Source organism: Bacillus rossius, chromosome 14 (assembly GCF_032445375.1).
Source record: "Bacillus rossius redtenbacheri isolate Brsri chromosome 14, Brsri_v3, whole genome shotgun sequence".
NCBI lineage: Eukaryota > Metazoa > Arthropoda > Insecta > Phasmatodea > Bacillidae > Bacillus > Bacillus rossius.
Genome location: NC_086341.1, coordinates 44,522,807 through 44,549,481, shown reverse-complemented (window position 1 = coordinate 44,549,481; position 26,675 = coordinate 44,522,807). Strand labels below are relative to the sequence as shown.

Here is a 26,675-nt window from a genome sequence, read left to right as displayed (position 1 = left end):
GTGTGTGTGTGTGTGTGTGTGTGTGTGTGTCTGTTTGTGTGTGTCCGAAAGCATTGCCGTTATACCTAAAAAGATTGTCATATTTTTCAGTTAATTATCCTTACTTTTCAAGCCACCGAAAAGTTTAAGAATGTAACTTTGGCAGCTAAAAAAAAAAAAAAAAAGAATGCGTTTAAGAGTTTTAAAATTTCGTTAAATTTGAACCATGTAGAAAGTGCACATGTTTAACGAGTGTGTAGCGGTGAAGCGCCAACACATCTGATCTGTCGCTCTACGCCCACCACGCTGCTATCAGCAGGGGCTGTCCCGGCAGGGTGTCCACAAGGAAAAAATATTTCGTACCAATTTAGGCGAGTAAAAAGTACTAGATTTGAAAAAAAAAAGTACTAAATTATAATGTTATAATTTTAACAATTTATGAAGTTATTATGACATTGCAATGCTCTAACTTAAATATCACACCACACACACATATACATTCCATAGTTTTTAAAAATAATTACGCTTAATAATAAAACATATTGGAGTTACTGTGATAATATTATATTAAAGAAAATAGTACTAGATCTGTACTTGACCACTAAAAAACTTCATACACATTCCATAGTTTTTAGAAATAATTACGCTTAATAATAAAACATATTGGAGTTACTGTGATAATATTATATTAAAGAAAAAAGTACTAGATCTGTACTTGACCACTAAAAAACTTCATATACATTCCATATATTTTTAAAATAATTACGCTTAATAATAAAACATATTGGAGTTACTGTGATAATATTATATTAAAGAAAATAGTACTAGATCTGTACTTGACCACTAAAAAACTTCATATACATTCCATAGTTTTTAGAAATAATTACGCTTAATAATAAAACATATTGGAGTTACTGTGATAATATTATATTAAAGAAAAAAGTACTAGATCTGTACTTGACCACTAAAAAACTTATAAAAGTACTAGATCTAGTAGGAAAGTACTAACTGTGGACACCCTGTGTCCTGATTGATGTGTGTGTGTACACCTCTGAGGTTAGTACAACCTCCAGGAGTCCCGTTAGCCCGGATGCCAAGGTCGGGTTGCTCGCTATACAGACACGTTAAGAGGCCACTCCAGTGTTTCAGGGGCACTACGCAACCCGCGTTAACCTCATAAGATTCAATGCTATTTTCATTTTGCTTATAACTAATTAACTAATATAGATTTCGAAATGATTCTTGCTTGATATGTAAGACAACGATGCTCTTATCAAAGCCCCTTTCTTCAAAAACGTGCATAAATTATGGTTTTATACTAATCTTTGCTAATATGCATAAGTGTATTGTCTAGGTTTGAACCATAATTTACGCACGTTTTTGAAGAAAGGGGCTTTGATAAGAGCATCGTTGTCTTACATATCAAGCAAGCATCATTTCGAAATCTATATTAGTTAATTAGTTATAAGCAAAATGAAAATAGCATTGAATCTTATGAGGTTAACGCGGGTTGCGTAGTGCCCCTGAAACACTGGAGTGGCCTCTTAACTTCGTTAGCGCACCCGACGGCGCAAATAAAATAGTGTGCAACAGTAGACTTACATGAAGTAGCTTGGCTTCAGGGTTGTAGCCGCGTCCTTGGCGAATAATTCACTGACGTTTCGGTCGACATTGCAGTCGCCATCATCAGGGAGCAGCTAGCTACCTACTGATGTTGTAGCCCCGTCCTTGGCAAATAATTCACCGACGTTTCGGTCGACATTGCAGTCGCCATCATCAGGGAGCAGTTACCTATCAGTAGGTAACTGCTCCCTGATGATGGCGACTGCAATGTCGACCGAAAAGTCGGTGAATTATTCGCCAAAGGACGCGGCTACAACCCAGAAGCCAAGCTACTTCAGCAGACTTATTGTTTAATTTAGCGTGGCCCTACCTGCCCCTCCAGAATAATTAGTAGCGACTTGATGAAATCTTTTGGACATACGCCATTGCTGAGCACATGTATGTCTGTAGAAGAAAACTACAAAAAAAACCAAAAGACAAAAACACAAATTAAGCAAAAAATTGCTGTTGTCAAGAGGATATAAACACCACATAATATTCTACAGACATACATGTGCTTAGTAATGGCGTATGTCCGAAAGCTTACATCAAGTCATGCATTCCCATTGCACAAATCTTTCAAAGATAATATAATCAGTAGCGTCTCACGGCTGCGCGGTGTTTAATGTAAGTGGGATGTGAGGGCAACCTCTTCGAAGTGGCTCTCGCGTGTGTTAGCGACGCCGCGTGGCACTCGTTTGAGTGGCTGCTGTCGGCGCGGCGGTTAAGTGCCCACTTTGCGACGCGCGCCGAGCCAAGCCTCGGGCTGTTTGACTCGTCTCTCCTGTTCAGCGGCACGCGACCTGTTCGCACCAGTTGTTCTCGGGCAGCCTTCTGTTCACACCGAAGTTCCCCGAAGTTGGTGGTTTTTTTTTCCGTATCTTTAACGTAGTTATCCTAACCAAATCAACCGTCCACAATGTTATAAAGTATTTATAATGTAGCTAACCTAACCTTTAATCAACACCTCCTTATTTATTTACAATGAACAAAAAAAAAAAACGAAGATGCACGATCGGTAGAGACTGAAACAATTCGCAGTTTCAATGACCTCTAGGATGGACTCCACAATCCCCTACATACTCGGGCCAATGCCACATGCTCATTGGCTACTGACTTGTGAGACCCGTCAACTGGGCTGCTTCCGATTCGATACTTGTATGGTTGAAGGTTTTGCATTGGCTGTGAGTCCTTCAGATAAACTGTGAGCCAATAACAGAAGTAATATGAAGGTACAGTCGTTTGGATTCTGGCAGAACGCGAAATGAATCCGCGAATATTTCCGGTCTCTAACGATCGGGCGTTTGGCTCTCTCGTCTGTGAAAAGAAGGCTGCCCGTTGTACTTGTTCGCCCACACAGGCCTACACTGTCAGAAAAATCCCGCCTCAATGTCACGCGCAACGCTGGATAAAAGTTATCCAGGGATATCTTCGTAGATTTCACGATTATCTTCGTTAGCTCATCACGGGTGTTCAGTTTACTGGCTTTGAACTTTAATCAGCAATAACAATCATACTAAATTAACAAAACATTGAAAAACTTTTTTTTAGTATAAAGAAAAAAAATTCTTTTTTTCTTCCGCAAGTGTTTTTTTTATCTTGTTTGCAACGTAACACAGGACTCGAATATTGGAGCCCGAAGTAGTTACTACGAAGATCAGTTATCTGAGATTTATTTGAGTTAAATCTCTTCACATCAAGAAATGTTTGTTTTGATGAAAGAGAATGTTTCATTGTTAATATTTCCTTAGTAATTAACTGCAACATTGTACTAAAACAGTAAATTTATTTATCAAGTTTTCATGGTATATAAAATAATGGTTTATTTTGTTACGAACTTTTTAACGTTAATATTCGCTTAAATTCTAACGTAACGTATGGATTAAATCAATTCTCCACGGATTAAAACTTAAATAATTGTTTTCAGTTCTGGGTACAGACACTGTGTATGTTGTTTAGAATCTAGAGCCGGGTCGAATCCGAGGGCTCGGTGCCTTTAACGGTAGAATGCCTGTTCGGGCGAATGTCCCCCGCCCATTGGCTGTCTTGACTTGTAAGACGTCATAACTGGGTAGCTTCTGTTCTGGTGCATTCTTGGTCAGAGAGAATCCTGCTCATCAGCTGTGATACAGCAGCACGGGAAAGTTTCCCACCTGTGTTAATATATGAGGTCAATGCTTGCAAAGTTTTAACTCACATTTGGCCTGAAAGTATTTTCGTGAAAATTAAACGACGACGTTGATCATTCGTAAGTGAAACGCTGACGCTCTTTTGAGTAAAGACGTCGTCGTGTGGATAGCAGGGTCTGTCCGACTGGAAGGTCTGTCGCAGCACGGACGCGAGTACGTGGAGTGGATATGAGGTGGCGGGCCAGATGGTGAGCGATGGTGAGGTGGTGGGCCAGATTTATTTATTTATTTATTTATTTATTTATTTATTTATTTATCGTCTTTATTGGTGGAAAAGTTAAGGTGGTGCGCCTTTTCTTACACTTAACCACTTTTCTGCAATTACATCAAATAGTGGAATATTAAAAATTAAGCATGATAAAAGCTGATTTTGACGAAATATTAAGAGAACAAATTAAAATTTTAACTTAAAGTTCAAATATTAACTATTACAAAACATTCAACTATAACTAATTTAAAGTAATTAAAAATTAAGCATAGACATACATAAAAATGAAAGTAATTAAACATACAGCAAATAGTATCAAAACATGAAAAAAATAGGTGCTACTACATTAAAACCAGTCACTCGCACATTCACACACAGATTCAAGCAGTAGGGTAGCGGCAAAGTGGTCATGGTAAGCAGCTGTTACAAAGATGTTTTTTTCAGCCTGTACTTAAAGGAAGCTATATTTTTTGTGCGATGGTGAGGTGGCGGGCCAGATGGTGAGCGGTGGTGAGTGGTGACGGGGTTGCAGGCCAGATGGTGAGCTCGGAGATCCTGATGGCGAGCGAGAGCGGCTGCCCCATCGAGCTGCACCACATCGAGGTGGACAAGTGCGATGAGACCTACGACGCCGACTGCCAGGGCGGCAAGTACATGCCCTTCCACCGAGCCGCCTACGACCGCCGCACCGGCCAGAGCCCCAACAGCCCGCGCGAGCAGGTGACCTCGTGTGGCCTCGTGTGACCTCACGTGACCTCACGTGACCTCTTGTGACCTCATATTACCTCATGTGACCTCACGTGACCTCAAGTGACCTCGCGACACCTCATGTGACCTCTTGTGACCTCATGTGACCTCTTGTGACCTCATGTGACCTCGCGTGACCTCATGTGACCTCGCGACACCTCATGTGAACTCGCGTGACCTCATGTGACCTCACGTGACCTAGTGTGACCTCACGTGACCTAGTGTGACCTCACGTGACCTAGTGTAACCTCATGTGATCTCATGTGACCTCGCGAGACCTCATGTGACCTCGCGAGACCTCATGTGACCTCACGTGACCTCACGTGACCTCATGTGACCTCGTGTGACCTCACATGACCTCATGTGACTTCACGTGACCTCATGTGACCTCACGTGACCTCACGTGACCTCATATGACCTAACGTGATCTCATGTGACATCATGTGACCTCATGTGTCCTCACGTGACCTCGTGTGACCTCATATGACCTAACGTGACCTTGTGTGACCTCATGTGATCTCGCGAAACCTCGTGTAACCTCACGTGACATCATGTTACCTCACGTGACCTAATACTATTACCTCATGTTACCTCACGTGACCTCATGTGACCTCTCGTGACCTCATGTGACCTCACATTACCTCATAGGAACTCGATGCCGGCTCCTACATCCACCAAACACTTCGAACTAATCAGTTCATCTGCAACTCTACGTTACGATCATTGAGTACCTTCACTGTATGCTAAATGTTTTTTTGTCAATGTAACAGTAAACACAAGTCATTTAAAATTACACTTATTACATGGTAAAAATAATGTTCACAGTAAAGGGTTCGGATTCTAAAAGCGGGAATTCATGCTTTGTGTTGTCCCAGTACCTCCAAACCGTTCCCTGAATTAGGTTTCCAGTTATAACTGCGCACATTAATGAGCACAATGAAACAAAATTATTTCCAAAAAATTTGAATAATTCGATTATCTTTTCCACGTGTTAAAAAAGTTATGGATTGATGAAAAATCAATTAAAAAATAAAAATTACACGCCAGTTTTTCGTAAGAAATATTCAGTGTCATCTCGAAAAACGTGTTTCGTGTAGGCGATACAAGTTATCTCTTGGCAACTGTTTTCCAAAGAAATCTTTTGTAGCCTAGAAGTACAAGAAAATTTTTTGTTCAATTAAGATACCCTTTTTTTCTGAGCACCTAAATGCTTAAACCTAGAATTATTATATTAAAATATACATTTCGATTAGTATAGATAATTATTTTTTTTTAATTTTTCAATATGTAAAAAAATTTACTCGAAGCACATATGTCAGATCTAATATGTGATCCTGTGCATACCTGGACTAGTCCGTGGTCATCCCTATTAATGATTTATATAATCTGTGTTACTTCACTTCTCTCAAATTTTGACTGTTTTCAAAAGTATTGTCCAGTGGTTTATTCATTTGTAAACTGTCACTTGTAAAGTATCGCGTGATGTTGGTTTGCAAACTTTATCGACCATGTAGAGTTGTGTACAGTACATATTTTTGACAGAACACCATTGTCAGAAGGATACCTAAATCGTTTGTACAACTTTAAAGAATTGTCATGCTTGAAACAAGTTAAGAGTACACAAACTATATGAGGATCTTTCTTCTCATCACACATGGACAATTTCAATAAGAGCCAAATAAAACGCACTGGAAAAAAAAATGTAGGTTGTTACAAACTGTCTTTGTCAATATAAACCTACTGTGTGTAAATTGGGTTAATGTCAAAACACAGTAATATTATGATTTTCATCTGTTTAGGTGGAATAAAAAATTTAGTCTGATAAATAAGTACTGCTTGCGGTTTTTTATCATGGTAAAATTAAAGAAATATTCCTAATGAAAATATTGTCTCTGTTTAAGTACATAGACTGACAATAAAATCCAAAACCCATTCCCTCACTGACGAATCACTGTACCTATATATAAATACTAAATAATTTGATATGTAACAGAGGTTCTTAGTAGGCCATAGAGCAGCAATAAGGAAGTATAATAATTTTCGCTCTTTATAAATTACGACAGTAGTATATATTGGCCGGTCCGGAAACAGGCCTCAGGCGGTGGATTGTGATTGTCTGTCCGCCATCTTGGATTGTGACGTCACGGCGGCCATCTTGGATGGTTGTGACCTTGACCTTTGACCTTGACCTTGAATTTGACCTTCAAAATGTGTCAAAATTCTCCAAAATTGGGCAAATTTACCCAAAATTTCCATTTATGTGGAAAAAAATTCTGCCAAAAAATCTCAAAAAATTCCACAATTCAAAAATTAGGATTTCGAAAATCCTCAAAAGCCGTTTTGCCTTAGAAAGAACCCAAATTCCTGAAAGTGGCTTAAGCATCCTTAGAGCTAGCCGCTTTAAGCCGCCAAGGTCATGACCTTGAAAATTAGGATGCCATGGTAGCCATATTGGATGATGACGTCACCGTTGCAATTTTCGTTACGGTCGCCATCTTTAAAATCTTCATTTATTATCCGATTTTAATGAAAGAAATTTTAAAATTTATAAAAAAATTCTTTCAATAAAATTTTAATAAAAAATATTTAAAAATCATTAATAACGACACGGAGCTCGGAGTCCGCGGTTCGAACCCGACGAGTGCAAAAAAAATTAAAAATGACGACAGGTCCTTCCCCCTAGGTGGCTGCTGGCAGACTGACCCCCACCACTTTTACCAATGCACATATACCATCAGGTAGTATGACGTCATGTCCGCCATCTTGTCTTCGATGCTGGAAGCCATCATCATTGTATCGTCGGCTAGAATGTGCTGACGCCATGCTAGTTTAATTCTTACCCGCTAGAGTGCAGTAATCATCTATTACTAAGGTGTCCACCATCTTTAAATTTGGACGCCATCTTGTAAATCCGTATTTATTTAGCTAGAAATTCGGGAAAAATTCCAAAATTTATTAAATAAATTTGCAATCAATATACTGATTGGCCCGGTCAGTTCCTATCCTTGGTTCGATACTCGATCGATGCAATATATTTTTTATTTCATGTAAAAAATAATAATTTCAATAAATCATGTACAAAATTCTTAAAGAGACTTTAAATCCTCTACTACCATCATCCTATCAGACATCATGTCCGCCATCGTGGAAAATTCGTAATTGACTTATTAATTCGGAAAAAGTTCAAAATTCATTAAATAAATTTGCAACCAATAAAATGATTAGTTAGATCGACTAAGGTCCTTGGTTCGATCCCTGTACGATACAAAACAACTTTAATTTAAAAAAATACCACAAAAGCGACAGGTCCGAGAAATAAAACAACACAAGTTATTTCACAAAATAAACTTTATTACATAATTTCTACTTTACTACACGAACACTTGCGAAAGCCAGCAATCTTATAATCATTTAGGTCCGCAGCGGCGTGAAATGACTAATTCTTAGCTCCAATCGGCTTATACTAGAAAGAGTCCAGCCAGAACCTTTACAGACATAGTCCTCCTCTTCCTGACAGAGTTTCTGGATACCGTATTTAACAGTATGCTTCACATCGTTAGAACTGTAAATTACTGCAGCCGATGTCTTGAATGCACACTTCTTCACTTCGTCTTCGAATGGATACGGCTTTCCATATATACAGTCCAACCACAAGTTGTATTTTAATGGACCGTTTGTTGCTACATCATCAGTAAGCTGATTGATTATGTTCTCTTTGATATCATCAAGAAAATTACAAATGTCTTTCGACTCACCTAACATATTTAGATAATAGTAGTCTTTCAATGTCCCACGAAATGCAGACTGCGCCAAGTAGAACCCATTATCATTCACTTGTAATGCGCCGAACACAGTCTTAGGTTTATTTACATGTTCAGACGTCATACCAATCGGTGGCTGCACATCGGTTTTCTTGCTTGTTCTCTTACGAGTCTCCAATCTAAAGCGAGGAGTCGAAGTTTCTACAGGTAGTTCTTCAGTAGACACACGGACTTTACCGTTGCATTTTTTCACATGTCGTCGCAAACTGTCAATACGTGTAAACCATTCATGACACCCATCACAGCGAAACTTTATACGAGATGGATTCTTCTTGCATTTACTCCGCTCATGTCTTCGTGCATCATGAGAAAATGCGAACGACATATCACAGTAGCTGCAAGGATACCGTGGTGATGAAGACGATCCTTTCAGACCCGAACCAGATGATGTTGTTGCAGCAGTTACACCATCTCCAGGCATACTCTTATGAACATCAATACATCGATGTTGCACCGAAACCTTTACTTTCTGTCGCACAGCAGGACCTTTGCATGTCTTCATGTGCGTTTTCATATTATCTTGTCTTGCAAATTGCTTGTGACATTTCTCACAAACAAACATTTTACGATAAGGGTTCTTAGCACATTCTCTCCTCTCGTGTCGTCGAGTATTGCTGCTGTTTGTGAAAATATTGTCACAGTAACAGCACCGATGTTCGTTAGTCGTTGTTGAATCACCAGTCATTGAAGTTTCCATCGAGGGCGAAACGAAGTTCGACGAGTTTTCCTGCGTAGTCAGCACCACCGGCATTAAAGTCTCTCCTGCTGACGATATCGCGACTGTTGAAATCTCCTCTTTTGATGACGTCGTCTTTGCCGACGGGATCTGCACCTTCTCCACCGTAGCTGACGTCAGGGTTCCCGTAGACGATGGTGCGTCGTCCATCAAGCTCAGCGTTTTAGATGGTAAAGATGCCATCGAAGTCTCAAGAACAAGCAATTACACGACGTATGCACCTGATGAATCAAACTAGGTGATCCTTACACCGACGACGTCAGTAACAAACTGAGCGACCTGCTTTCCAGGACTCGCTTATATACACGCACCGGTTGGAATAATACTCTAGTCAAATCAAGAACCAATTACTATAATACTCGAGTCAAAACACCATTGAAAGAAGAAGCGTACCAAAATAAGGTAACGCATTTGGAAACAAATTCATCAAATGAAATGAACACGCAATGTACACACAGTACACACAGGAAAACGAAAAGTACACACAGGAAAACGAAATGTACACACAGGAAATCGGTACGTACACACAGTACACACAGGAAACGGAACGTACACACAGGAAAACGAAATGTACAAACAGGAAAACGAAATGTACAAACAGGAAAACGAAATGTACACACAGGAAAACGAAATGTACACACAGGAAAACGAAATGTACAAACAGGAAAACGAAATGTACAAATAGGTAAACGAAATGTACAAACAGGAAAACAAAATGTACAAACAGGAAAACGAAATGTACAAATAGGTAAACGAAATGTACAAACAGGAAAACGAAATGTACAAATAGGTAAACGAAACGTTGCAATTTCCGTTACGGCCGCCATCTTTAAATTTATTATCCGATTTTAATGAAAAAAATTAAAAAATATAAACAAATTTAAATAATATAAATTTAATAAAATATTTATAAAAAACAAACATTAACGACACGGAGCTCGGAGTCCTCGGTTCGAACCCGACAGAGGCAAAAAAATTAAAAAATGACGACCGATCCTTCCCCCGCGGTGGACGCAGGCATACCGACTCCCTCCACTTTTTTTTCAAAGCATATATATATCGTCAGGTAGTATGACGTCATGTCCGCCATCTTGTCCTCGTCTGCTGGAAGCCATCATCAGTGTATCGTCGGCGAGAGTGCGCTGACGCCATGTTAGTTTAATTCTTATCCGCTAGAGTGCAGTAATCATTTATTATTGCTGTGACACCCGACATCTTGTCATTTGGCCGCCATCTTGAAAATCCATAATTATTTAGCTAGAAATTCGGGAAAAATTCAAAAATTCATTAAATAAATTTGTAATCTATATACTGATCGATTAGGTCGACTAAGGTCCTTGGTACGATCTAGGACGATGCAAAAAAATTAAATATAACATCAATTTAACATAATAGTAACAGGTTCGAGGAATTAAACACCACAAGTTCTTTTACAAACATAATATATATTACATAATTTCTATTCTACTACATGATCATTTGCGAAAGCCAGCAATCTTATAATCATTTAGTTCCGCAGCGGTGTGAAATGACTAATTCTTAGCTCCAATCGGTTTATACTAGACAGAGTCCAGCCAGAACCTTTACAGACATAGTCCACCTCTTCTTGACAGAGTTTCTGGATACCGTTTTTAACAGTTTGCTTCACATCGTTAGAACTGTAAATTACTGCAGCCGATGTCTTGAATGCACACTTCTTCACTTTGTCATCGAACGGATATGGCTTTCCATATATACAGTCCAACCACAAGTTATATTTCAAAGGTCCGTTTGTTGCTACATCATCAGTAAGCTGATTGATTATCTTCTGTCTGATATCGTCAAGAAAATTACAAATGTCCTTCGACTCACCGAACGTATTTAGATAATAGTAGTCTTTCAACGTTCCACGAAATGCAGACTGCGCCAAGTAGAAGCCATTATCGTTCACTTGTAATGCTCCGAACACAGTCTTAGGTTTAGTTCCATGTGCAGACGTCATAACAATCGGTTGCCGGGCATCTGTTTTTTTGGTTGTACGCTTTCGTGTCTCCAATCTAAAGCAAGGAGTCTAAATGTCGGCAGGTAGTTCAGCAGTAGGAGCACAGACTCCACCTTTACATTTTTTCGCATGATGTCGCAAACTGTCAATTCGAGTAAACCATTTAAGGCACTCATCACATCGAAACTTCATGCGAGAAGGATTCTTCGTGCATTTGCTCCGCTCATGTCTTCGTGCATCAAAGAAATATCCTTCATACTCAAGAAACTGAGGAATGCTGGCTACATACAATATTGACTTGTTTTACTTGCATTTGTATAATGTAAAGCAATAAAATAAATAATTTAAATTATAAGAATGTAATGTTTTTATTTCTTGTATTATGATTTCTTACTAAGACTTAGATCTCGTAACTTGTGCTTCCTTTTTGCCTTTTTTAGTTGATGGAGATTCCAAATGTGCTTCCTTATTCGATGATGCATCCAAAATGTGGTGCCTTTTCGTTGGCGGTGCTTCCAAATGTGCTGCCTTTTCGTTGTCGGTGCTTCCAAATGTGCTGCCTTTTCGCTGTCGGTGCTTCCAAATGTGCTGCCTTTTCGTTGTCGGTGCTTCCAAATGTGCTGCCTTTTCGTTGTCGGTGCTTCCAAATGTGTTGCCTTTACGTTGTCGGTGCTTCCAAATGTGCTGCCTTTTCGTTGTCGGTGCTTCCAAATGTGCTGCCTTTTCGTAGTCGGTGCTTACAAATGTGCTGCCTTTTCGTAGTCGGTGCTTCCAAATGTGCTGCCTTTTCGTTGTCGGTGCTTCCAAATGTGCTGCCTGTTCGTTGTCGGTGCTTCCAAATGTGCTGCCTTTTCATTGTCGGTGCTTCCAAATGTGCTGCCTTTTCGTTGATGGTCCTTCTATTTTTAATGTTGTTTTGACTCTAGTATTATTGTAAATGGTTCTTGATTTGAATAGCGTATTGTTCCATACGGTGCATGTATATATAAGCGAGCTCTAGACAACAGGATGCTTAGTTTGTTACTGACGTCGTCGGTGTAAGGATCACCTAGTTTGTTTCTTCTGGTGCATTAATCACGTAATTACCTGTTCTTGCGAACTCGATGGCATCTTTACCGACTTTAACGACGAACTCGATGGAGGTTGTACCATCGACTGCGGGAACTATGACGTCAGCGTCGACGATGGTGGAGCAGATCCCGTTGGCAACGTCGATGTCAACACTGGAGGAGACTTCAACAGACGTGGTACCGCCAGCAGAAGAGACTTTAATGCTGCTAGTGCTGTCTGCACAGGGAAACTCGGCGAACGCTGGTTCGCCATCAATGGAGACTTCAATGGATGCTGATTTGACAACTAGCGAACATCAGTGCTGTTACTGCGACAAGATTTTCTCAAACAACAGCAATGCTCGGCGACACGAGAGGAGCGAATGTGCCAAGAACCTATATCGTAAAATGTTTGTTTGTGAGAAATGTCATAAGCAGTTTGCCAGAAAAGATAATATGAAAACGCACATGAAGGCATGCAAAGGTCCTGCTGTTCGGCAGAAAGTAAAGGTTTCGGCGCAACAAAGATGCATTGATGTTCATAAGAGTATGCCTGGAGATGGTGCAACTGCGGCAACGTCAGTATCTGGATCGGGTCTGAAAGGATCGTCCTCATCACCACGGTATCCTTGCAGCTACTGTGATACGTCGTTCGCATTTTCCCATGATGCACGAAGACATGAGCGGAGCAAATGCACGAAGAATCCTTCTCGCATGAAGTTTCGATGTGATGAGTGCCTTAAATGGTTTACTCGAATTGACAGTTTGCGACATCATGCGAAAAAATGTAAAGGTGGAGTCTGTGCTCCTACTGCTGAACTACCTGCCGACATTTAGACTCCTTGCTTTAGATTGGAGACACGAAAGCGTACAACCAAAAAAACAGATGCCCGGCAACCGATTGTTATGACGTCTGCACATGGAACTAAACCTAAGACTGTGTTCGGAGCATTACAAGTGAACGATAATGGCTTCTACTTGGCGCAGTCTGCATTTCGTGGAACGTTGAAAGACTACTATTATCTAAATACGTTCGGTGAGTCGAAGGACATTTGTAATTTTCTTGACGATATCAGACAGAAGATAATCAATCAGCTTACTGATGATGTAGCAACAAACGGACCTTTGAAATATAACTTGTGGTTGGACTGTATATATGGAAAGCCATATCCGTTCGATGACAAAGTGAAGAAGTGTGCATTCAAGACATCGGCTGCAGTAATTTACAGTTCTAACGATGTGAAGCAAACTGTTAAAAACGGTATCCAGAAACTCTGTCAAGAAGAGGTGGACTATGTCTTTAAAGGTTCTGGCTGGACTCTGTCTAGTATAAACCGATTGGAGCTAAGAATTAGTCATTTCACACCGCTGCGGAACTAAATGATTATAAGATTGCTGGCTTTCGCAAATGATCATGTAGTAGAATAGAAATTATGTAATAAATATTATGTTTGTAAAAGAACTTGTGGTGTTTAATTCCTCGAACCTGTTACTATTATGTTAAATTGATGTTATATTTAATTTTTTTGCATCGTCCTAGATCGTACCAAGGACCTTAGTCGACCTAATCGATCAGTATATAGATTACAAATTTATTTAATGAATTTTTGAATTTTTCCCGAATTTCTAGCTAAATAATTATGGATTTTCAAGATGGCGGCCAAATGACAAGATGTCGGGTGTCACAGCAATAATAAATGATTACTGCACTCTAGCGGATAAGAATTAAACTAACATGGCGTCAGCGCACTCTCGCCGACGATACACTGATGATGGCTTCCAGCAGACGAGGACAAGATGGCGGACATGACGTCATACTACCTGACGATATATATATGCTTTGAAAAAAAAGTGGAGGTAGTCGGTATGCCTGCGTCCACCGCGGGGGAAGGATCGGTCGTAATTTTTTAATTTTTTTGCCTCTGTCGGGTTCGAACCGAGGACTCCGAGCTCCGTGTCGTTAATGTTTGTTTTTTATAAATATTTTATTAAATTTATATTATTTAATTTTTTTTTATATTTTTTTAATTTTTTCATTAAAATCGGATAATAAATTTAAAGATGGCGGCCGTAACGGAAATTGCAACGGTGGCGTCATAATTCAAAATGTCGGATAACACAATGCCGGAATTTTCTAGAAAACGAAATGACGTCATCCAAGATGGCGGATCCAAGATGGCCGTCGGGGTCAAGGTCAAAGGTCAAGGTCACATCCTGATAGAGGCTTAACTGAGGCTTGAGTTAAGGATGCTTAAGCCTCTATCAGGACATTTCTAGCCGTTGGGATTTTTAAGGAATAAAACGGGAAATTTTCCCTCGAAACGGGAATTTTTCCCTCGAAAACGGGAAATTTTTTCTTAAAACGGGAAATTTTGAGTCATTTTGAGTCAATTTTGAGGAATTTTGAGGAATTTTTGCCGCCGTGACGTAACAAATCCAAGATGGCGGACACCGGCACCGGCACCACACCCTGAACCCTGATCTCGGACCGGCCAATATATACTACTTACGACACCTGAAGGCTTCCGTACACTATATGCACACACACACACAACACACTCACCTACACACACACACACATATATATATGTGTGTGTGTGTAAATGGAACAGAGAAATTCTTGAAAATTACAGAATCTTTTGAATTTATACATTTACATGAAAACAACTGTAACACTACAAAATAATGTTCGCAGTTATACTGGTTTCAAATTCTTACCCGGGAATTCATGCTTTGTGTTGTCTCTGTACTTCTAACAGTTAGTCATTTGAGAACCGTTCCTTGAATAGCTTTTCAGTACGCATGGTAAAACCAAATAAAGTCAAATTATTCTATTATCTTTTCCCCATTTTTTGAAGGAAATCTTGATCAATTATCGTGAGATATACTTAGTATAATCTCGAAAGAACGTATTTCATACATGCAAAAATAATCATAATACAATTAATTTCTTTATAGTATTACAATCAACTTGTTTTCGAAGGAATCTTTTGTAAAAGTACACAAGATTTTTTTTTTCCTGTAGCGAGGACCGGGTGAATCAGCTAATGTACATTCTTTAAATGATTCGTGCAATGTGGAATTTTAATTTAATTACAATTTCTTGGACATTGCAGTTTTGCACCGTTTGTCATGGGAAAATTTCATAAATGCAAAATCAAAAATAACAAAAAATGAAGAATATAAACACAGAGTGGAAAAAAAAGCTTAAATAAACAGGGTAAGGGTAAACTGTTCGACAACAGTTTATTCAGGCTTGTTTTCTGTGGGGTAATGTTTATAATTGTTTTATTTGTTATGCTGCATCCACAACAAACGGCGCAGGGCCGCAGTGGAAGCCTTAATTTCACAGACGAGAGAGACACACCCGAAGTTACCCGAAGTTCATGCTCGCTTCCCCCCCCCCCCCCCCCCCCCCCCCGTTGTATAAACCGGTGTGGCGTTAAATTTTGCGGTCGATTATGATAGGTTAGCTACATTATAAATACTTTAAAACATTGTGGATGGTTGGTTACATTAGGTAAGTATAGCTACATTAAAAATACTGTAAAATCATTTTATGGTTGCTCTGCAAATAACTTTTTAATATGTAGCAATCCAGGGCTGGGAAACCGTTTACATGATTTCACAGTATCTTTAATGTAGCTATCCTAACCCAAATCAACATTTCACAATGTTTTAAAGTATTTATAATGTAGCTAACCTAACCTTTTACAATGAACAAAAAAACCCGAAGATGCACGATTGGTAGGGACCGGAAAAATTCGCGATTTCAATGACCCGTAGGATAGACTCCATGCGGGAAAATGACATCTGCTCATTGGCTACTGACTCGTGATACCTGTTAACTGGGACGCTAGTGATTCGATACTTCTTTTGTTAAAGGTTTTTCATTGGCCGAGTGTAATTCAGATAAACTGTTGCCCAATCACTGATGCGGTAAAAAGGCAAACGTTTTTTTAGATTCTAACCTATCGCGAAAGTAATCCGCGAATTTTTCCGGTCTCTAACGATCGGTAGAGACCGGAAAAATTAGCGAATTCATTTCGCGGCAGGCTAAAATACAAATAGTCATACCTCAGTGCTGCCTCTGCTATTGGCTCACAACTCACCTGGATGACTCTGGGCCAGTGAGAAACACCCAACCAAAGCTTTATCGAATCACAGGCTGCTACGCTGGGATGTCTCACAAGACAGCAGCCAATGAGTGCGGGTGACATTTGACCGAGTGTACGTAGAACTGTGGAGTTCATCCTGCAGGTCATTGAACGCGCGAATTTTTCCGGTCCCTAACGATCGGGCGTTCGGCTCTCTCGTCTGTGAAAAGAAGGCAGGCCCGCGCTGAAGAGGGGCAGTGTACTGACGGCGCGCGCCGGCCTGCCCCCCGCAGCTGAACCAGATGACGGCGTGGATCGACGGCAGCTTCGTGTACAGCACGAGCGAGGCGTGGGTGAACGCCATGCGCTCCTTCAAGAACGGCTCGTTCCTCACGGACCACTCCAGGAAGCTGCCCGCCAGGAACACCATGCGGGTCCCGCTGTTCAACTCGCCGGCGCCGCACATGCTGCGCATGATGAACCCCGAGCGTCTGTTCCGTGAGTGCGAGCCGTTCCTCCGGGTCCCTGTGTCCCTGTTCGTGCTGCAGCGCAGACGTCCTCGTGTCCGGGTCTCTGTGTGGTCTCGTCTCTGGGTCCCCGCACAGACGGATCCAGACGAGGAGTTAGTCCGTGCTGCAGCGCAGACGTCCTCGTGTCCGGGTCTCTGTGTGGTCTCATCTCTGGGTGCTCGCATGGGCGTCTCTGGCACATAAAGATTTTTTTTTTGGGGGGGGGGGGACATAAAATAAATTTATTTATTTATTTAAATGCTAGTACCTCCGTCGTGTTAAGTATAAAATGTATTGTTTATTTTGAAACTATGCTTTGCATGTAATTTTTATTTGTAGAGACCTGAACAATTCGCGAATTCATCTCGTGTTATGCTAAAATTCAAATAATAATTATAACTTCGTGCTGCTTGTGCCATTGGTTCGGTGTTAATCTGGAGGACTGAGGGCCAGATAGAAGTGTCGAATCACAGGCCCACCCAGTCGAGACGACTCACAAGTCAGCGGCCAATGTACAGGGGGACATTTGCCCGAGAGTTTAGAGGATATTGGAGTTTATACTGGAGGTCGTTGAACCCGCGAATTTTTCCTGTCTCTAGTTATTTAACACCTGATCTACTACTATATGTCGTCACTGTAAATACATAATTTTTTAAAACATGAAAATAGTATAAATAAAACTACTGGATGTACTTGAAAATATTGAGGGGGTCGTGTCCCCCCCCCCCCCACTTCCCCCCCCCCCCCCAGAGACGCCGTGGTCTTCCGGTTCTCTGTTTAGTGGCATCACTGGGTCCCCGCAGGGACTGTTCTGGACAAGGGGAGGGGGAATGTGCCGACAAATTTTTTTATCGTTATCTTAGATATGTAGAAGATTTAGGTAATAAAAAAGTAAAATTATATTTCTTCCTGCACTTTGTAAATAATTTCTTATTATTGCAAGTTAAAAATGTGACTGAATATTTAAAAAAAAAATGTTTTTCTTATCTTTTGTTTTCCATTAAACTTCTGGACACTATATTATTTGTATGAATACAGTACGTTAAATAACAAGTAAACGGGGTTTGATAATAAAATTTAACTTCAAAAGTTACATATAATGTACATGAATAAAAAATAAATTATGTCTGTTTGAGGAAAAAGGCGAAGGAAAGTCTATAGATCCGTTGCTGTGGGTTTGTCTGTGCTTCGCTGTATTTACTGGAGTCGTTGTAGTCTTGTGTTTACTGTATGGTTGCAAATATCTCTTCGTTGTAAGAATACTGTGGTTGTCTGCGCTGTCATTTTTCGGACTGAATTCCTTCCCCTGAACTTTTTGTGTTTTTTAAGCATGTGCAATTTTGCATCAGCTGATCCTGGCTTATTCTTCCTGTGTTTGATTATTCAGCTTTGTGGTTTATTCCTGAGGTTTTATCATGTTAGCAATTGTTAACCAGAAAATGCTTGTATCCAAACTATTACTTTATTCAATCATCCTCATTGCCACTATCGTTTAGAGAACATTCTATTGAAAATCTTCACACTATTTATGAAAAGGGACACTAGTTATAAATTATACAGGGAGCTTCTTCAATTTATGGATACCTCCAGTACTTTGAGGGTACGGAGATTGTTTTTTAATTTCAACATGAAGTCACAAAAAATACAAAGAAGTATCAAGAAAACTTTAAAAAAAATTTTTCAGTCTACAGGAAATCATTATTCTTCCTCCCTCGTACATGTTTACTAACACATAATTTGAAATTTAGGAACTTCTATAAAGATTCATCTGTCTGGATCAATAAACTTCACTTATCTCAATCGCATATTACATTTCTCACTGTGTAAATATACAGTAGTTTCTAACAGAGTGGGCAATTTTAAGATAGATATTAAGAGTGTGGTTTAGGGAGTGACTGGAAACTTGGTCGCGTGTTAACAGCTCATTCAGGAGGCAACCTCTATTAATTTTAAAGAGGTAAAAGCCAAATAAGTTAACTAATGGCCTACTTATAATACTGGGCACCAATAATGAAACAACGTGTTTGAATAACACTACTGCCGTGATTTCCATAAAAAAAGAGAAATATAACTACAATTTTGACGGGTCTCCTAACTTATTTAAAAAAAAAAACGTTAACGTGAAACTCAATATGAAGTCTCTTAAAAAATTTATTACAAAAATAAAACATCGGCTTATATTTTCAAAGTAGTAATTGGTCCATATGGTAGATGTGATTGCAGTACTAAATACATGTAAAGACACATTTTCATCCTTTGTTTCCGGGTTTTTTATTAATCGACTCGTAGGACCTATTCGTGAACGAGCATAACGATGACCCTTTTAGGTCTGCATACTTGGCTCCAGCCAGAAATGTTTGAGTGCGCTTGATACTTTACTGTGAAGCTGAAACCTTTTCTTAAAACGACAGCTTAAATCAACTATGTAAACGTATTTTAAAAGTTACATTAATGTAAAGACATATTGTGATAAGAATCAAAAAACATTTGTTGATTGTTTGCTTTCATAAAACAGTTTATATTTATTTTCAAGATATTTATTTAATAAGGTAATTAATTTTATATAAGAAATAGAGGAAATGACTCAAACTCCTGCACTAATATTCTTAACTGTAAATATTTACGACTTTTATCATAGCAGTTAAAACATTATTACCTTTAATTTATTATGGCTCAGAAATTGCCTTAATTTTTACAGAGGGGTTAAAGGAAAAAAAATCTACTTTTGTTACGATTCCGTTGAATTAAAGAATCTCAAACACTTTGTTTGCTACAGTTTGCTTGCATAGAACATTTGTAATGGCAAGGAAATTTCTAGAATGATATTAGAAACTTTGTAGAACACACTCGTAAAATTTATGATAGTTATTTTTTATGATTTTTTTTGCAATCTAAAACATTATTTTATGTGACGTCATTAAGCCTCCCAATCACAGACTAGAAACCTCTGGCGTGGGCAAAACATACTGCAGTCTAGTAAATGTTCAGAATATTTTTTCGCGAAAAATACCGGTCCCTAACTTTAGCTCAGTACCTCCAGCGATATATTTAATATATTTTTTGGTGTTGGGAAAACGCTGAATTCCAATTGCTTTTTATAGACGATGTACATAGGAAATAAGTAGTAAGGCTGAGCAAGAAACTATAAGCAAAGTCTATTATAAAATTATTTATGATTGTACTGTGGTTTTGAATCCCCAAAGAGCAGGTGCTACATTACTTCCTTCCCAGTGTGCTATTTACGATGTAATTTTGTGGAAGTTTGGCATTTGCTAGTTACCTTCACCCCACATTTGACCTTGCAATTTACCTTCACCTCACATTTGCAACTGGCAGGTTGCCTTTTCCTCACATCTGAAACTCACTGGCTACTTTCACCTTACATTAGGCAACTGCAGTTAACTTCACTTCTTTTATTACTATCAATGGTCCAGTGTCAGGCAATGTATTTTCTGTTACTGCGCCACGTGAAGTTCATAATCGGCATTAGAGTAGAGGAAAGGTACAGGGGTTCAAGAAATTTCTTGACGCAAAACATTTTCATTAAATACACCTGTCACAATTTATTGTCACGTTATCTTTTGGTAATAGGCTAAATTCCACAAACGTGTACATCTTCCATTGTCTGCATCTGCAATCTGATTCTGTCCGTTTTGCATAAATTTCCTGTATTTCAGGAGGCGTCAAAGACTTGTGATAATATGATAATGTTACCTTGATGTTTGATGGTATTCATGTTAGATTGAACGTGTACATCTTCCATTGTCTGCATCTGCAATCTGATTCTGTCCGTTTTGCATAAATTTCCTGTATTTCAGGAGGCGTCAAAGACTTGTGATAATATGATAATGTTACCTTGATGTTTGATGGTGTTCATGTTAGATTGACTAAAACAACTAATCTAAAAAACTAAAAATGGCTGGAGACCGGAAAAATTCGCAGATTCCTTTCGCGATAGGCTAGAATCCAAAAACGTTTGCCTTTTTTTACCGCATCAGTAATTGGGCAACAGTTTATCTGAATGACACTCGGCGAAAGAAAAACCTTTAGCAAAAGAAGTATCGAATCACTAGCTTCCCAGTTAACAGGTATCACGAGTCAGTAGCCAATGAGCAAATGTCATTTTCCCGCATGCATAGAGGATCATGGAGTCTATCCTACAGGTCATTGAAATCGCGAATTTTTCCGGTCTCTACTAGGGACCGGAAAAATTCGCGGATTTTATGACCTCTAGGATAGCCTCCATTATCCTCTGCACTTCTCAAGTAAACAAGGCGTGTTCATTGGTTACTAAATTGTGAGTCGTCTCCACTGGGTAGCTTGTGATTCGACGCTTCTTTGGTCGATAGTCTCTCATTGGCCCAGAGAGCTCCAGTTAAACCGCGATCCAATAGCAGAACCAGCAGAATTATACACATGTTTGAATTTCAGCCTATCACGAAATGAAACCGCGAATTTTTCCGGTCTCTAGTCCCTACAAATGGCAGTACACCGTGTGCTGGTGTGTCAGGATACTGGACTGCCATGCTGGAAGTTCTCCGTGCGGTCCGCAGCGGGACGCGACGGTGATTGGTTGCTTTGCCCCGCAGTGCTGGGCGACCCGCGCACCAACCAGAACCCGGCGCTGCTCGTGTTCGCCATCTTGTTCTTCCGCTGGCACAACGTGGTGGCGGCGCGAGTGCAGGCCCGCCACCCTGAGTGGCCCGACGAGGAGGTGTTCCAGCGCGCGCGCCGCTACGTCGTCGCCACGCTGCAGGTTGGCACCCCTGCCCGCGACCGTCGGCTGTCTTCACAGCTCACGACACTGGGGAAGCCTACAACTCACGTAGTTTCGGTTCCCTGCAATAATTTCCGAAGATTCCCGAAGTTTTGCGTTTTGGTATTAACGCCACTTCAGCCGCTAAAACAGAAGTTTCCAATGAAAACAAGCATGTTGTGACTGACCTAACCGAACCTAACCCTTCGATTTTTTTAATTTCAATTTTTGAGAGAAATCCGAAGTTGCACGAACGTGGTAGGGAACCGAAACTACGTGAGTTGTAGGCTTCCCCACGTCACACTGTTCACTGCTTACATCCAGGGAGCTTCTTAAATATACGTTTATCTTAGTAACTTTATGGTTATCTTCGTAAATTTGTGGTTATCTTCGTAGGTTTAGGGTTATCTTAGTAGATTTAGGGTTATCTTAGTAAATTTACAGTAATATTCTTTAATTTATGGTTATAGTCGTACATTTATGGTTATCTTCGTAAATTTGCAGTTACCTTCGTAAATTTATGGGTACACACGAAATTGGCTTTCACCATAAATCCACAAAATAATATTGGAATACTAGCAAAACATTAAAAAATCATTAAGACACCTAAACAAACACTTATTTTTTCTATGAGTGTGTTTACCCTTAAAAACAGAACTCGGTGTATTGTCTGAAATTGCGAAGAACCCTTCGTTTATTTGAAAAGTCCATAGATTTACTTTAATTTCTAAGATTGTACAGTACAAAGCGCCCCCCCCCCCCCCCCAACCAAACAGGGCACACAGAAGAAACCATGCCATTAAAAAAATTGCTCAGGTTTCCCCAATGAATTTTTACAAATATTATGAGAGCTGATTAGTTGTTCTGCTTCCGTACCGGTACTTCGTTTTTTAACTGTATTTTTAGGAGAGTATACAGCGCTGAAACACTGATTTTTTTTTTTTAGAATAATGTTTAGACATGTAACACTTGGTACAGTTTCTTAAAAGCACTCAGACATAACATTACACCTTTATCTTCATTTCTCCACTATCTTACGGCTCAATTTCATTGTTCAAAGCCTTGCGCTTAGATGCGACATCGTGTTAGAAGCGAGCATCGTACTTATCAATCCGTCTCACTAACACATATACACCCCTGATTAGGCGGGGTCCTTAAAAACATAATCGTTTGCACCTTAGAATGGCTTAAATATGTATAGTACATTTGAGTTTAGTCTGGACAGAAAATAATAGCTGTAGCTCTGGCATCGGTTATGAAACCAGAAATTTTACTGTGTGTCGAATGACCCTCAGACTAGATGGAAAATTGTTTTTCTGGGTTTTGACTGTTGAGAATTTTATTCTACCAGCAGTTCAGATTTGTTTGTTTTTGGTTAAGACCAACTTATGACTAGGGTCTGGAAAAGTCGTGGGCTCAAAGAGCTGTTGGATGGCTACCGCCTATCCTCTGCTTAGGTACTAGGAGAAATGCTACCTGTTCATTGGCTGCTGACTTGTGAGACATCTCGAAGCTTTTTTGTTTAATGGTTTCTCTTGGCGTAAAGTCTTCCAGGTAAAGTTCGAGACAATAGAATAATGAGCCCAAAAGAATTCATAAGTAATTGGAAAGCATATTAACCCTCCCTTATTATTACATATTCTTCAAAGTCTTTTCACCTTTGGAGCGGGAAAATAATCAGGTCGCCGCGTGTACTGGTACGAGGTGTGTTCGAAAAGTTAATACAGTTTCGTTCTACCGCAACCGCATCGGCAGCGTCGCAGTTCCGCACATACGCACACGTGTCTCTAGTTAGTGGCGTAGCCAGGATTTGTGTATGTGGGGTGTTAAGAAGCATGCCCCCCCGTATTAAAGCGGGGGGTCCGGGGGTCCTCCCCCAGAAAAATGTGAATTTTAAGGTGTAAAATAGTGCTATTTTAGCAGTTTTCGGTTCTTAAATTTAAATATTGTAATGGTAAAATTTTTATTAATTTTAATATGAAAATTGTTGAGTGATGAATAGGAAATTAATTAAATATTTGGTGCTAAGGGGGGGGGGGTTTGAACCCCTAAACACCCACCTTCCCTGGCTGCGCCCCTGTCTCTGGTTCATTTCCTATCCACTAACCCCATTACAGCCAGATGCTGTCGTGTGCAAGTGTGTTAGTGAGCGTTCAAAATGTTTGAGACAATTGCCGATCCCGCCGTCTATGAATTGCGTTCTGTAATACGTATTTTGAACGCAAAGAAAGTCAAGCCAGCTGAAATTCATCGTCAACTTGTACATAGAGATTTATGCTGAAAACATAATGGCATGGTTTATTTTGTGTGAACTGGTAGACGGGGGGACTTAGTACAGTCTTAGAAATTAAAGTAAATTTATGGACTTTTCAAATAAACGAAAGGATCTCCAAAATGTCAGAGAGTTAGATCTTCGAAGAAAATATACCGAGTTCTGTTTTTAGGGTAAACTCACTCGTAGAAAAAATAAGAGTATTTTTTTAATGTTTCGCTAGTATTCCAATATTATTTCGTAGATTTATAGTAAAAACCAATTTCTTGAGTACTCATAAATTTACGAAGATAACTGTAAATTTACTAATATAACCCTAAATCTACGAAGATAACCATAAATTTAAGAATATAACCATAATGACTAGAAATTGGGTTCAACAATTCAATAATGAACGCACCAATGTCCAGGACAAAACACGGAATGGGTGCCTTCTGTTGTCAATGATGGTATGGTTGCAAAAGTATGTGAGAAAATGCGTGAAAACAGACGGTTCACAATAAAGACCGCCGCACACGGTACAATGTTCCTTACAATATTGTAAGCTAGGAGTCGTACTGGCTCTACTACTAGTTTCTTCACTCGAATTCAAACTGGATACTAGTAGCTGTACCAGCTGGGCTACTGGTTTTGCGTAATAGACTGCGTCCTATTTTCGTTGCTTGCTGTGTTCCAATATTTAAGGAGTGGCCAATCAGAACTCACGAAAACAGCACGAGGGGTTGTTTACACTTTTAAGCATGCATGTCGTGATAAACATGGATGGAAATAAGTGGAATAGTGACCAACTCCTCGTTTTAATAAATGCATACAAAGAAGAGCCTTGTTTGTATGCAGTAAAAAATGTGAATTATCATAATAAAAATTTGTTGTGGAGAATATTCTCTTAACAAAACTAGTAAGGCAGCTAGAATCGTGTGCAGCAGAAACTTGTAACGCACCTAGTGTTTCAGCTTGTAGCCTACACAGTACAGAAACCAGTAAGCATTCAATAATGTACCGTGTGCGGTGGGCTTTAGAATGCTTTGTGATGACAACACAAAAAACTGTGTTCAGCAGTGGCTGTCTTCACTAGCAGCATCTTTCTTTGAAGAGGGTAAAGACAAGTTGGTTTCCTGCTATGACAAATTTCTGAGCATCAGTGGCAACTATGTAGAAAATTAATTAAATAAATATTTTTTCATGTAAAAATTAATTTCCTGTTAAAAAACTTTTTTATGCAAGTATTTTCCAAATAGTACTTACTTTCTAGACACACCTCGTATTTCGAACCGAGGGAGAGATTATGTAAGACACAGTAACCGCTGTGTGCTATTATAGCGCAGCTCTTCGGCAATAGCGCAAAATATTTGTACCAATCGGGCTGATTTCTTACAAGAAGCTTTACTGTGTATCGGGACATACGGTTGTTAGGGTATCCATAAGAAATTTGGGTTATTTCTTTACGTTTACTACTATACGAGAGCTTTTCCTTTAAATTTAACCGAAACAAGATCTTCCATTTTGTCTTATATAGGTAGGCCTATGTGGTCAAAAATTGTCATGTAAGTGTAAATAATTATGATTTTTTGCATACTATTTCCATATATAGAGGCACAGATATAAACGAAACTGTACTTGTTATTTATGCATTTGAAACTTAATGATCCACAGTCTCCAAAAATGTTCCCAGGGAGTTTATCAACAGCACGAACATAACACTTATAAAATAACTAGTGAGCATATTTGTAGCCCAAACACAATTGCATAAAAACTGACAGAACATATAATGAGAAAAATGATTTAATCTGTGTACATGGCAAGTGAGACGGAGCCTTGGTGTTGTGTATGCAGAACATCATCGTGTACGAGTACCTGCCCGCGTTCCTGGGGGAGGAGCTGCCCCCCTACAGCGGCTACAAGCCCGACCTCCACCCGGGCGTCAGCCACGTCTTCCAGAGCGCCGCCTTCCGCTTCGGCCACACGCTCATACCGCCCGGCATATACCGCCGAAACGGCAAGTGCCACTTCAAGAGGACGCCCATGGGCTACCGCGCGCTGCGGCTCTGCTCCACTTGGTGGGACTCCCATGTGAGTCTCTCTCTCCGCGACACTTCACGTGGGCCCTTGAGTGCAGGTTGTCCCAGTTAGTTTTTCTTACCCCTTTGGCCACAATCTCATCCCACCTAGCATCTACCACCACAACGGCAAGTGCCACTTTGAGTTAACACCCATTGGCTACCGCACACTGTAGCTCTGCTCCACTTGGTGGGAATCCCTGTGTCACTTTATTTGGGTCTTTGATTGCGGATTGTCCCAGTTAGTTTGTGTTTCAGCTTTGACAGCACACTCATCCTGCCCGGCACCTGCTGCAGCAACAGCAAGAGCCACTTTAAATGGATGCCAATGGGCTACCACCTTCTGTGGCTCTGCTTCACTTGGTAGGACTCCCGTATTAGTCACACACCACATCACTACATGTGGTTCCTTGATTTGAATTTGTCCCGGTTACTTTGTGTTACTGCTTTTTCTGCACGACATCCCGACCACCATCTACCACCACAATGGCAAGTGCCGCTTCAATAGGATGCCCATTAGCTACCACATGCTTCTGATCTGTTCCACTTGGTGAAACTCCTATGTCAGTCTCGCTCCATGTCGTTTCATGTGGGTCCTTGATTGCGGGTGTTTCCAGTTAGTTTGCAGCAAGGCTTTGGCCACAGGCTCATCTCACCTGGCATCTATCGCTG

At 39.9% G+C, this 26,675-nt stretch overlaps 1 protein-coding gene across 1 annotated transcript in view; it reads left to right on the top strand.

The window, feature by feature from the left end:
• Positions 1-26,675, top strand: part of LOC134538839 (dual oxidase) — a 231,596-nt gene that overhangs the window by 146,922 nt on the left and 57,999 nt on the right. Inside the window, exons 4-7 of the mRNA XM_063380380.1 lie at positions 4,511-4,698; positions 16,703-16,907; positions 21,508-21,674; positions 25,780-26,016. Of these exons, the coding sequence (XP_063236450.1) occupies positions 4,511-4,698; positions 16,703-16,907; positions 21,508-21,674; positions 25,780-26,016 (797 nt within the window). The remainder of the gene's footprint in view (positions 1-4,510; positions 4,699-16,702; positions 16,908-21,507; positions 21,675-25,779; positions 26,017-26,675) is intronic.